A 13553-nucleotide genomic window follows, 5' to 3' on the forward strand; every position below is an offset into this window, starting at 1 on the left:
CCCATAATCAATCAATATTTATTTATATAGCGCCTTAACAACATCTGTACATATACTGTCTGTCGGATTTCTCTCTCTCTACAATGAAGGATAAATGAATGTTGTTGTTTTTTAAATATGAACATGCAGAAGTAACTTCTTAAACACAGTACTAGTTTAAAAAAAAAAAAGAAGACAAATTTGTGAAAAAAATTGAGGTAAAATACCTTTGCTACCACCAGACTGGTGGGGGGACTCATTTAAAAGGGGGGTCGGGGGGTCCTCCCACAAAGATCTTTTTTATTTTAATGGTGCATTTTGGTGCATTCTCATGCATTTTAACAGACCAATAAGTACATTTTTCCCCCAGTGTCAACTTAATGAAAATGGCTCAGACCTTGTTTAGACCTGGTTCAGTCCTGGCTTAGTCCTGTTTTAGAGCAGGTTTATTCTCGGGTAAAAAAAAAAACATCTGATAAATGTGAGGGAGTATGCAAAGAGAGAGGGAACTAGTTCTACAGCCCGCACTGAGCCATATGCCCAGGGGCCCTTCAACCTGCCGGGCCCCTGGGCTTAGCCCCTGTAAGCCCCTTCATTAATCCGGCCTTGGCTCCACCAAGCAAACTTGCCTTCCCCTACCCGGCTACACCTACTATGGTGAAATCAAACGTCAAACGTTTTTTTTAAGCATTTTGGTCGAGTTTTTGTCACATTTTAGTCGCTTTTTTGTTTTTGTGTTATTGTTGCTTTTCTGGCACATTTTTGTTGCTCTTTTTGTCATATTTTCATCATCGTTTTTGCCACTATTTTGATACCTTTTTCAAGAAGCTTTTAGATTTGGGTAAAGCCGAACTTGACAGAATGCGCTCGGTTCATTCGGGGGGTAAGGGGTTAAATAAAAAGTCAACTCAAAAACACTTGAAGTCCGACGGCTCCCCCTAGTGCGCACCGCGCGCTACCGCAGTCCGCCTCTGATCTGGGCCGTGGCCGTTCAGCCAACCAGAGGAAAGAGGACTATGATCGGGGCTGACTGACACGGATGAGCCCAGGGACCTTTGTTCTATCCTCCATTCTACAAACAAGCCCCCCACAAGTGATCCACGATTAAAAAAACAAACAAAAAAACGTTCAATCCATGTGCCTGTGGAGCCAATGGCTGTAGTTTGGCCACGTACATTAGCGACATCCAGCGCGCGCCGTGAGTGTAGAGATCCTAAAGCGCAGCAGTAGCAGCCCACCCAGGAGGAGCCCACACGTTTGTCAGCCGCTAATGGAAACAAAACACGGAGATGAGAATCAGAGCCAGCAAGGTGCGTGGATTATAGTCGGTGCAGTCGGTTTTTAAGCAGCTATTTCCTTCCGTGCATGTTTGGGAAGCGTGTGGGATTCATCCATGCTATCCCGTTAGTTAGCATGTCCCTGTGAGTTAGCTAACATGTCAACAACACTGCGGGCTGTGCAGGCGCTAACTCACCGTGTAAGCCCGAGGGCAGGGGAGGAAGGACTGTGTCTGTGCTGTGTTTGATCTACGTGATTATGTCTGTAAGGGTGTCCAGATCCCGGAGTTCCTGCTGTTGAGCTACTTCTTCTTCTCTGCAACTGGTCGGTGCAGAGATGTTCCCAGAAGTTGCTGGAATGTGGGAAACTTTTTGTCCCTGCCTACGATTTTTTTTTTGATTATTATTTCTCCTCCAATGCCAGGAATGTTTAAACATACAGATTTATGTTCTTGTTCAGTTAAATGGATGCACTAGTTTGGGAATAATCACTGTTACCATGGAGATCCGCCATGTTTGCGAGTGCTAGCATGCGGAAATTCCTATCATAACATAAGCTATAAACAGTGTTGGGGAGTAAATACGTGTATTTAGAATACTCATTTTGAGTGACTGTATTCTGGTTAGGTTACACTTTCATTTGAGAGTATTTGGAGTACAGGTACTTTCCAAATATCAAGGGATACGTCCGAGTACTCAGTCATTACATTTTAGCTCTACATTGCATAACATTATTAAAGGAGCTATCCTTGATTTTTTAATTTTTTGTTATTGGAATAAAATTTGTTTTGTCCTTTTAGTATAAGGTTAAAGCAGACATTTATCCAAAAAGCACTGGTTTTAAAGCCTTTTAAACAGTCATAAAATCTCAGGCTAGTAGGCATTTTTTACAGTGAAGTGACAGTTTTCCTCCACCTGGTTTAAACTCAGTCCCTGTGGTGAATGTTGATGTTGTAAATGCATTAGGAAAGTTTGAGATGAGTTTGGACCAGAAAATATCAATTTGAGTGACCCTGTTTCTTTGTACAATCGGGTATAACTCCTTTAAGAAAGAGCTTTTAATGTTGACCTGTTTTTCCTTCTGAAATAAAATACAGATTTAAACACTGCACTTGCGTCACATGATGCAGTATCTGCTGTTCCATTTGCCAAGAGAGTGAAAGAGTTCATCATTAATGGTAATTGGGTACAATTGTAGTCTTCAGTTTCGTAATTTTATGCCATATTTATATATAAATATAATGGCATCAATATGAAAGTATTCTAAAAGTATTCAAAGTATTTAGAATACAGTACTCTGATTATACAAAGGTTCGGAATACGTTACAAAATACATTGTAGGCCAGTATTCAGTAACTTAATACTATTTCAAAGTATTCTCCCCAACATTAGCTCTAAACAGTATAAAACGTGGGACAAAGCTGTTGGGAAGAACTACGTTTTGTCACAAACAGTGTTGGGGATAATATATTACAAAAGTAACGAGTTACAAATATGCGCGTCATATAATTAGAATATCATGAAAAGGTGCATTTACTTCTGTTATGCAACTTCACGTGCATATGGCACATTAGACACAGTTTTTGGTAAAAGTTTGGTAAGATTTTGCTAAAGGTTGTTCCAGCTTTCTTTAGTTTGGCCATGTTTGTGATGTTTATAGTTTCACTTCCTTATTGGACAGCGACAGGAAGTGACATAGAAGAAGGTAAACAATTTTAAACTGGTGCCGTGCCGACCACGTTAAGTCTATACGTTTGTTAAGTGGTGATGTCACAGCTCTACTTCCGGGTCTTAGATGTGCGAGAAACTACAAAAACTCTTTAATACAACAATCAATGTTTCTGAAACTCAACAGAGAGTTACTGAACCTACTTATTTATCAGGCCCATTAGCCAAAAATGCTGAACCTACTGTTATAAAAGTAATATTTACCAAAATCGGTACATCCGGGTTAGCAGAGAAAAATGCTAACAGCGCAGCAGCTACGCTAACCCCGGAAGTACCGACCGGCTACGCAGCGGCGGAGTGATCTGCTCGGTTACTGGATCTACAGTAGTTTGTAAAAATAGGTGTGAAGAAAATACTATAGTGTATGAAAAAATAAGGATACTTGTAGGTCAAGGTGCATCCGAACCCGTTTAATTTGGTATTTTCGGTTAATGTACTAAATTAAAAGTACTTTGTCAGGAGAGAAAGTGGTTATACTCGGTTGTACTTTCACACCACTCATGTCTGTTCCTCTCCCCAGGTAATGGTCTCCCGATGCGATACCTCCGGCTCCTGGCCCCGCCTCTGCAGCTCCTGTCCGCGACGATGTGGCAGGTCGTACAGCAGGGCCTCGTCTTGCATTATGGGATGTTGGAGGAGTTTGTTACCACGGTGACGGAGCTGGTCCCTGAGCTCATGAACTACAACCAGAGAGCGCAGCTGATCCTGGGGCTCAGGGCCCGGGTCAGTGAGACTCACCGTTATCTATTTAGTTTAGTTATTGTTTTATATTTAGCTTTAAAGTGTTTTTGTCCAGTTGAAGAGCGGGGAGAGACATACAGCAAGTGTTTGGTTTGACATCATCTTACCGTCTAATAATAATAATATCACTTTTCTGAAAAAGGTTACGTGCTCACAATATCAGAAAAACTAAACTCGAGATACCCCGGTAACACTTAAGATTACAGCCTGTGAGGTCCATGTGTAGGTACTGGGAACAAGAAAGTAATTACACATGTTAATGCAGGTAATTACACATTAAGGTTTAATAACTGTTTGCAAAGTGTAACAAAGGTGCACAACGTGTAGGTGTACATGTAATAAAGGTCTATAACGGGGAAGGTTAGTTTGCTCGGGGGAGGGCCGGTGTTCTTCATTGTCCAAAGACCAAGGGCCGGACCCTTCAATTGAAGCCATTGAAGTAAAGCATCACTTTCTACATATGCCAGTGTCGTACATCATGTACACTGGAAAAATGTCCATATGAAATTAGATAAATTACTTAAAATCGCTTGAATAATGTTTTTGTATGTTAATTTCAGTCATTTGAACTTATCTAAGATCAGATAAAAATGCTAATGCCAATGGAACAAATAGAAATCCCACTGGAAATCAGACAAATTAACTTTTACTTTATTTATTTTTCACTTAGTAAAATGAATTAAGAAAAAACTTGTGCTTGTTCCATTGGCAAGAATAGGTTTTATCTGCTCTAACTAAGGCTTGACCAATTCTACTCAAACTTTAGATTTAATCTCTTAATTCAAGTAGATTTAAGTCATTTCTTAACCAAAAATACTGTCAATTCCTTAAAATGTCTTTACAGAGCTCCCTTTAGGCCATAATCCTAAAAGAATGATCATCTAGAGTTCTTAAACAGGAATTTAATCTCTGATTTGGGTCATAATATTTCTCAAAATCATCCCGAGGGCCAGAGTTTGATGATGTAGGGCAGGTTTTGGCCCCCGGGCCTGACAGCCTGACATTGCCTAGACCTGGTCTATAACGTGTAGGCAAACATATGACAATGGTCTACAACGTGTAATAAAGGTGTACAAACTGTAATTGTTATCGATACCCCTTTAAAGTGTATAGAATATAAATGTGTAATGAGTTTTCCCTGGTGACTTAAACACATGCTAAGGGTCGACTGTTGGACTGCATTTTTTAATAGTTATTTTATTTATATAGTGTTTGGAAATAACTACATTTCCTCTTCGTCCACAGCTGTTGACTGTCATGTATTGGTTGTATTTGCAGCTTGTGTTGGAGCTGTGTCGGGGGGAGGAGCCTCTGGACACTCACGCCATACAAAACCATCTGGAGAAAATAAAAGCTCCCTGCACTGACAAGGATCAGCCAGTAAGTTTAAAACTATCATTGAATTGTGCCTCATAATATTGACTATGGTTGTTTTTGTTTTAAGAACTTCTTAAATGTTGTTGTTGTTTTTATGCGTTCAACAGGAAACCAATGATCGAGTAGAAGAATCAGAAGTGAAGTTTGTTGAGCTTGTACATTCACTATTGAAGGATTCTTCCAAAAGAAATGACTTTTTCCAGGTTATTTTGTTTGTTATATTTGTAATGTGCATCACCTAATATTACGATAACAGTAAATTGGCCGTATACAGTGCAGCCATACTAAAATTCTTAGTCATGTTTTGTGACTTTTATTGTGTTTGTGCTGCTTATTTTCAGGAGGTCTTTCCAGAATATTATGGCCCAAAGTACGACACGGCTCTGGAGATGTTAGTTTGGGAGTTCATCACTCGATTAGAGGAACTTCTGCCATCCCCCGACTTCACACAGGTACACAGTATTTCCATTAACGGGGCTAGATGCAAGTTGGCAATTTTATACTCACTACTGCCACCTCAGGTCATACGCGTAACTGCAGCTTCTATATTAAGCTCGTGCATGACGGCACTTAGGACCCGAATTAACACCGTTTTGAACCATGGCCTTGGTGCTGATCCTCATCCCGGCCCAGTACCTTGTGTGTTTTTAAAGGGGGGGTATTATGCAAAATTATGCTTTACATCATGTTTTTATGTCATTCCCTCATTAAAAACATGCCTGAAGTGTTGCCTTGGCACATTCATGTATTTTTGAGTAATCTGTAAAAACTCTGATGGCAGCCATTTTAGGGATAGGTTTGCCTGAGTCCTCCTAGGAACGCCCCCACCTCCTGGAGACGCCTCGGAGCTTTCATCACCAGTCGAGTAACCAACCACTGCTCCTCAGCAGAACCCCCTCCCCACTGATGCCACAGACAGCGTGTGGAGGGGGCGTGTCGGAAAGGGTCAGAGGTTCTTAAACCTAGGCCTAGGCCTAATACACTTTTTTAGAGGCCTATTTCAAGACATTTGCTGCAGCCATTTTGAGAGAGCAATTTTATACAAGGCAGTTTAATAATAATAATTTACTGCATTTACAGACCAACAGAAGGTTTCGTCATCATTGTAGTGTGATATAGACAATGTGATTGAAAAAAGCATAATACCCCCTCTTTAATTGCCTCCAACCCTGACTTAATCAGCTGACGTCAGGTGCAGCGCCTCAGCTGATCTCCATAAAAGGCCAAACCTCTGCAGTGAACCATCAGAACAGAAAGTCAATTTTGCTTAATACTTTATCTTTAACTACAAGTGCAGCATGTATATTCACCACAGTTGTATTTCAGTAGTATAAACGGATTACTGAAGCTTGTGTGTTTTCCCCCAGGTGGCTGCTCTGCTCGGGGACGCCCCCTGTCTGTTGGAGGACTGTTTGCAGACGTTCTTTGCTCCAGACGACATGAAGGCTGTGGTGGAACATCACAGAAACCTGGGCTTTTTCGAAGAGAAAGGTGACATATAACGTATTACCAGTGATGGCTCGTCTGTATCTCTGATCGAAGGATACAAACGTAAGTAAACGCTACGAATAATAATGTTCTGTTTTGCCAGGCTCCAGACATTTGCCGATGGACGACTGCATCCTCTCCGCTCTGACGCTGCCCTCCGAAACTAAACCTGACCTGGACTCAGCCCGTCTTCCTCAACAAGCCGCTCACGCACGTAAGAATCACCTGCGTGTTCCAGCTGCTGCTGCTGCTACAGAAACTATAGACCTGACCTCGTCCACGGAGAAGGAGGCGGTGAGCGAGTCCAGCCAGATCCCGACAGAGCGCGTGCTCCGGAAGAGGAAACCCATCGATAACCCAGACATTCCCAGTAAACAATCGACTAAGGCATTAGCACAAAGGTGAGGCATTTTGGTACAAAGCTTATATAGTATGGATGATCGTATTTATTATGCTCTATTCAGGCTTGAAATGCCATAAACATAAACTTAAAGCTACACCACATAACATTTCACCCAATGAATAGAATAAAATACTAGCATTGATTTTATTGCAGATATTTTTAGTGTTGAAAAGCGCCTAAAAAGGTTTTGTTTTCCAGGTTTTATAACTTAAAAGGCCTGTGCCTATTTTTCCCCATTTTCAACCCCCCAAAAAAGGAGATCACTTATTGTTTAAAAGTGCATTATGCAACTTTTTACATAAAAAAAAAAGGTTGATATTTGTATGTACTATATTTTCCGGACTATAAGTCACAGTTTTTTTTCATAGTTTGGCAGGTCTCATACTCCGGAGCGACTAATATATGTTTTTTTGTATTCAATTATATAATTTCACATGCCGCTAGAGGGCGCTGCAGGCTAATCGAGCAGCAGAAAAAAGGTTTGGAGTGAGCGAAAAGCAGAGGCTACGCTTAGTGCAGGGAAGAAAACAAACAAAGCTAATCATGGGTTTAAAGCTCAATGGCCACAGCTACAGGAACAAGTTTACTGGAAAAAATTCAATCTTATCTTAGACCAAAATGACTTAAAAGTGCTTGAAATAAGACTTTTAATGCTGCTTTTGATACGGTTTTGACTCGTCTTTAAACTAGATTGCCAATGGAACTAGACAGATTTTTCTTGTCTTTGACTATTTTGTCTCATTTCAGGTTTTTTTTGTCTTATTTTAAGCGTTCAAGTTAATTTTTTTTTATTTTAAGCAAATTAATGCTTATTCCATTGGCAATCTCATTTCAAGACGAGTCCAAACCTAGTGAAAATCAGCATTAAAAGTCTTATTTCAAGAACAAATCAATCATTTTTTCTAAGATACAATTATTGCAAATGAGAGCTTGAAAAACATGCTGCCGGGAGAGGCTTGTCAATGGTGCAGTTACTCCTCCATGTCCAGATCGTTGCCAAGGCGATAGTTCAGAAGTTACTATAGTTATCTGAACTGTTTATGTGACATCAACAAACCAGACACCTGTTAGCAAACCTGTTGAGCCTGTTGTTTTTTTCTTCATTAGGCAATTTTCAGCTTGTGCGTCTTATATTCCGGAGCGACTTATAGTCCGGAAAATACGTTTTTTGATCTTATAGTGACCAGCGGCTGTATGAGTGGTCAGCATGGTGCCTCAGGATCAATAGTTTGGAAGGTTTTCTCTGTTCACCAAAAAACCTTAAAAGGCCTGTCACAGTATTGACAGTATTAGCCTCAGCCTGAACTATGCTAATTGGTTTTCAGTATTGGTCCTATTACTGGGTTTAGAATTGTTCATAATGCGGTGCGAAAACTGGTCCCTTTGTGTGTCTGGGAAAACGATATACTGCGAGTGGGCAAAATAGATTTCTCTCTGCTGCGAGTGTAAAGATAGGCACAGCCGTTTTAAAATAGTAGCAGTTATTCATGGTTCCTCAGGGGCAGGACCTGCAAGTTATTTATATTTTATTCATATATTTTCTTTATAGCTATGCACAAGTTATAGCTATAAAGAAAATATATGAATTTAAAAAAAGTGTAATGCTGTTAATAGGAAAAACTGGCTTCTGCCCCCCGTTGGGTTCGATGACATCATCATATTCTAGAACCTGCAACCCAGCAATAAATACATATATGGGCATCTCTGGAATCGCTCATATATGGTCATGTTTGAAAACGGTTAAGGGGGAAAACAATTTAGAGAAAAATCTAAACATTCTTTAATTATTCAAAAACTTCTTTAACAAATGCAGAATAATGAATATAGTTTTCTACTAAATAAAGATACAAAGACATGGAGAGGAGCAAAGTGGTTCAACAGCTCATAAATAACAGAGAATGCTAACGGTTAGCTAGCGCTAGCTACAACTGCCGTTTTTTTTCCACTTCTATGTGACTCCTATGTCACCTTTGGTTGTTTTAGAATGTAAAGAATTGGCCCTATTCACTATAATGGGATTTAGCTGATTTTAACCTACTGCCGACAACAAGGCTCCTTTTTTAACATCTGATCACAGATGATGGCTGGATGGGGAAAAAAAATCAAATGAAGCGTAACATTTTGAGGAAAAACTCGCCCAGCCCTTGCTGCCAAATTATTCTTATTATCTACAAACATTTGGCAGGAGCCTTTAAATAGTACAGCCCCTGCAACTTGTCAGGGAGTTGGATCTTAAAAACACAGAGTTATATTGTGTGAACCGATAACTAAAGCAAAACCTGTTCTCTTTGTGCAGCAGTGATTTTAATGATCAGATCTACTTTAGTGCAATAACAATAAGTCACTCTTTCCTCATGAGCGACCTCGTTTTCAAGGAGATCCTCAGAATCAGGTCCAAAGAAAAGACACTGCAGTAACATAAATCAAAAACACTATTTTGAACTGAGATTTTTCTTTTCATTTAGTTCTTGAAAAGGGAACATTTTACGTGCAAGAATAACATTTAAATTATTTCAATGTTGGTTAATAATTATTCTTTTATCTTTGTCTTCATGGAGGTTCAGTGATTCAGTGGTTTATTTTGACATGCTTCGCTCTCATTTTTCCCTTTTAGGAACTCCTCAGTTGACAATGGCGACAATTCAAGTGAATCTCCTCTGATCTCAATATGGGGAGAGTACACAGGTTTGTAAAGCTTTAACTGTCCTATAAATATCACTGGGGCTTTAAGAAACTTACTATTGATAAGTATAATCAATCAAGTTTAGGGCCAGACACTGCCGGTGAATAGGGGGGGGATATTTCCAGTTATCAATTCAAACCTTTAGCTGTACATTACTGGTGTAAATATGAGTAAAAAATGTATCCAACGTTTTGTTCTCATATTTAAAAAATATATATTTAGGGGAGGGACTTTAACGCATTCATTTCAATGAATTAATTACAAAGATATTTACACATACATTTTTTTTTACTAATGCAATTAATCGTATTTCCCCCGATTTCCCCTCCAAGCCGGAACTCCCTAGCCGGAACCTTTCCATTGGCGTGTTTCACCCTTATAAAGCACTTTATGAAATGTTCATATAATTAATAGAAATGAACAGAAACAGAAGTGAAGCACAACTACAACAACCGTCTCGTTACATGTACGATATCTGGTACAAAGCAAGTGACAAACAGCGATCCTTAGTTACTTACAGATGGTTATCAATCAATGCCAAACAAAGTTAACATTCCCAAAAGTCACTAGTGTTGTGTTAAAAGGCACATTAATATTCATATTATCCTTGATCCTTGATCCTTGAGCTACTTCCCAATTGTCATTTCCACCCTCAATATAGTATTAATTTGATAACAATCTGCTAGCTTCCTATTGTATTTTATTTTTATTTTTTTTCCAATTTACAACGAATTACGTAATGTGTAATAAGTAATTAAGCCCTGCATAGTGTAGTGCGTTAAAAAGCCAGGGTGTATTGAGTTGCCACAGACATTTGGAAAAACTGGCCAAAAATATTAGTCAGAAATATCGGCTGGCATCGGCCTTAGAAAAACTCATATCGGTCAACCTCTAATTCAGACTTTCCCCAGGGGCATTAAAAAGAAGACGTGTCTAAATTCTCTCAATGTTTCATATTTTGTTTGCTCTTCCAGACAGCCCTAAGCCGTCGGTCGTCATGGACACGAAGGCGGCGTGGTCGGATGATGAGACTCTCATTTTGCTGGACGTTTGGGGCGTGAACGTGGTCAACCCACGACCACTGAAAAACCCTCAGCTGCTCGCCCATATCTCACGGAAGCTTTCGGAGCGCGGATACAGTCGGACCCCCGAGCAGTGCAACTCCAGGATCAAGAGGCTCCGGAGAGATTACAAGTACGCACGCAGCTATATCACTTTTTCATTATCTTAGGCATTATTCTGCTTCCTGATTGGATAACCACCTCAATGTCCAAAGCAGAACAAAACAAAAAGTTGTAATGTGAATAAAGTTTGTTTACCTCGTTATCCTCTTGTTGCTTCTGCTGCGTGGCTCCAGTGGGAGTGGTAAAGTGGAGTGTAAGTTCTATGACCAGCTGGAGAAGATCCTGCGGACGGATCGGGAAGCTCCATGTGACGCACAGGAGGGGGAGGAGGAGAACCAGGAAGTGGACGATGATCTGCAGTTCATCGAGCAGAACCTGCCCCTGGACACCTCCACGGATACGGGTATGATGGTGGAATCATCTTTTGACTAGAGTGGGTTTAAGTAATATTTAAAGATCTAACCGGCAAGATTTTACTTATCTATAAAACCTGCTTGTTCTGTAATGTAGACCTCTACAAACATGTTCTGAAATGCATCCATCCATCTTCTTCCACTTGTTCGTTGCTGGGTCATGGGGGCAGCTGATGGAGCTGCCCAAATCACATTGCACCAGCCCCTTATGGCTCCTCCTGCAGGTGGTGGTTCCACAGAAGGACGGCCTCACGATTCTAACCGGGCCTGTTGGTCTCTCATAAGGAGCTTCTGAACCGCTCCTTGTCTGACCCGTCACCTAGGACCAGTTTGCCCTGGGAGACCCTACCAGGGGCACAAAGCCCCGACAACAGAGCTCCAGGATCATTCGGGCGCTCAAACCCCTCCACCACGTTAAGGTGGCGGTTCTAGGAGGGCGGTTCTGAAATGCATTTGCTTATTTTATTTATTGGTTTATTTGGTTGGGACAATGCATGTTAATGTAATTAACGGTTTGGAGCCATGGGCTAATTTGCATCCGTTGTCTCTCAAACGACTCTCACTCCTCCTGGCCTATTGCACATGTTTTTAGTGGTCGAGGCAAAGTGTTTTATTCAGACACTCGGAGAACATGCAAACTCCACACAGATAGGCCCCGTCCCGGAACCTTCTATCTGTGAAGCATGAGCGCTAACCACTGTGCCACCTCTATTTATTTATTTATTTATTTAGTTTTAAGTGGGACAATGTACAATAATGAACATTAAGACAATGTAAATGTACCCGAATTAGCCAAAAGGCTAGTTTTCATCGGTAGTTCCCCTGCCAGATCTCATAAGGCAGAGTAATTAAAAAATCACATATTACAGTACTACAGTACTACAGTTTAACTTTTAACAGCTTTACATGAATTACTCCATTGGAGAGAGAATCCACGATGGCTGCTCGATCTCTTCCTACAGAGCTTGTCCCAAAAAAATGACAAAAAGCTGTGAAACTCCGCCCCGTGAGCAGCAACAAGCCTCCACAGTCAGTCAAAAAAGAAAGTCTTTGGACCCAAAGCTGTGTAAAGACTCCATTGGAATATGTTTCCTCTCCCATTGATCTGTATGCCAGGAAGGAGGCCGAGGACTAGTGAGCGTGAGAGCCACTATCCAGGATGAAATATCCAAGATCCATCAATACATCAAGGACAAGGCTCCAACAGATGACGTACTCGGAGAATGTCTCAGACAATGGAGAACAGAAGATGAGGTGCTGGAGGTTCTGTCATGGGAGGACAAGCCCCTATGTGGGATGTCGGGGCCAATGACTAGACAGAGCTGGACTGAAGGACAGCACGGAGGCATCATGGCTGTACAGGAGCAGGCCATGAGCAGCAGAGCAATAGAGGCCCAGACCAACACACCAGACAAGACCCCAGGTGTAGTTCGTGCAAAGAGGCCCCTGAGACAGTCCCATGTTGGGAGGAAAAGCTTCCATGGAGTCGTCCAGTTACAGACGCACACAATGGTAATGGCGAACCAACCGGACATTGTGGTGGTGGACAAAGAGCAGAAGAAAGCCGTTGTGGTTGACAGATCAATACCAAATGATTTCAGCATCAGGAAAGAGAAGAGCTGGAGAAGGCCTGGAGGGTGAGTGTCCACAGCAGATCCCAGGAAATACATCAGACATCTCGGTCCAGAAAAGTTCAGCTCTAGGAACAGCAAAGATACTGCGCAGAACCCTCAAGCTCCCAGGCCTCTGGTAGAGGACCCAAGCTTGGAGGAAAACCAGACCGCCCGCGGAGGACATACTGTATATATATTATTTATGTATTACTTTAAAAACTTAAACTCAAATCTACTTCTGTAAGAAACTAATTGCCCGACTTTTGCACCAGTTTCCTCCAGCGCTCGAGCGACGTGGTCCGAGTCGGAGACCCTGGCCCTCATCCACATTTGGGGAGACAACAAAAACCGAGGCGGGCATCGAGGGGCACAGCTCTTCAATATCGTCTCCAAGAAGATGGCCGCTTTGGGCTACTTCCGCACGCCGGACCAATGCCAGACCAGGATGAAACGACTCAAGTCCAGGTTCAGGCAGAACTATGACACCAAGTAAGTACAGATAGGACCAGTTTTGTTCTGTGTGTTCTGTTTTGACCTCATATTGTTTCCTGCAGCTGTAACAGCGGAGGGCAGGACCGGGTTTTCGCAGAGCTGGCCAGGTTCATGCCGCGGGACCACTCCTTAGAGGACGAGGTGGACAAGGCACTAGAGGAGCTACAGGACGACGACTTCTCTGCGTACTTCAGCCAGGACCTCGGTACATACATGAACACTGGCGGTATTCAGT

At 41.5% G+C, this 13553-nt stretch overlaps 1 protein-coding gene across 1 annotated transcript in view; it reads left to right on the forward strand.

Annotated features, from left to right (window-relative positions):
- Positions 1 to 1104: 1104 nt before the first annotated feature.
- The window catches only part of LOC306982699 (uncharacterized protein), a 29242-nt gene continuing 16793 nt past the window's right edge, over positions 1105 to 13553 (forward strand). Inside the window, exons 1-12 of the mRNA XM_079582561.1 lie at positions 1105 to 1289; positions 3505 to 3707; positions 5004 to 5105; positions 5210 to 5305; positions 5444 to 5554; positions 6470 to 6593; positions 6694 to 6991; positions 9608 to 9678; positions 10651 to 10870; positions 11034 to 11203; positions 13099 to 13315; positions 13381 to 13523. Of these exons, the coding sequence (XP_079438687.1) occupies positions 1250 to 1289; positions 3505 to 3707; positions 5004 to 5105; positions 5210 to 5305; positions 5444 to 5554; positions 6470 to 6593; positions 6694 to 6991; positions 9608 to 9678; positions 10651 to 10870; positions 11034 to 11203; positions 13099 to 13315; positions 13381 to 13523 (1795 nt within the window). The 5' untranslated portion in view covers positions 1105 to 1249. The remainder of the gene's footprint in view (positions 1290 to 3504; positions 3708 to 5003; positions 5106 to 5209; positions 5306 to 5443; positions 5555 to 6469; positions 6594 to 6693; positions 6992 to 9607; positions 9679 to 10650; positions 10871 to 11033; positions 11204 to 13098; positions 13316 to 13380; positions 13524 to 13553) is intronic.

The sequence above is a fragment of the Gobius niger genome, assembly GCF_951799975.1.
Source record: "Gobius niger genome assembly, chromosome: 2".
Lineage (NCBI taxonomy): Eukaryota > Metazoa > Chordata > Actinopteri > Gobiiformes > Gobiidae > Gobius > Gobius niger.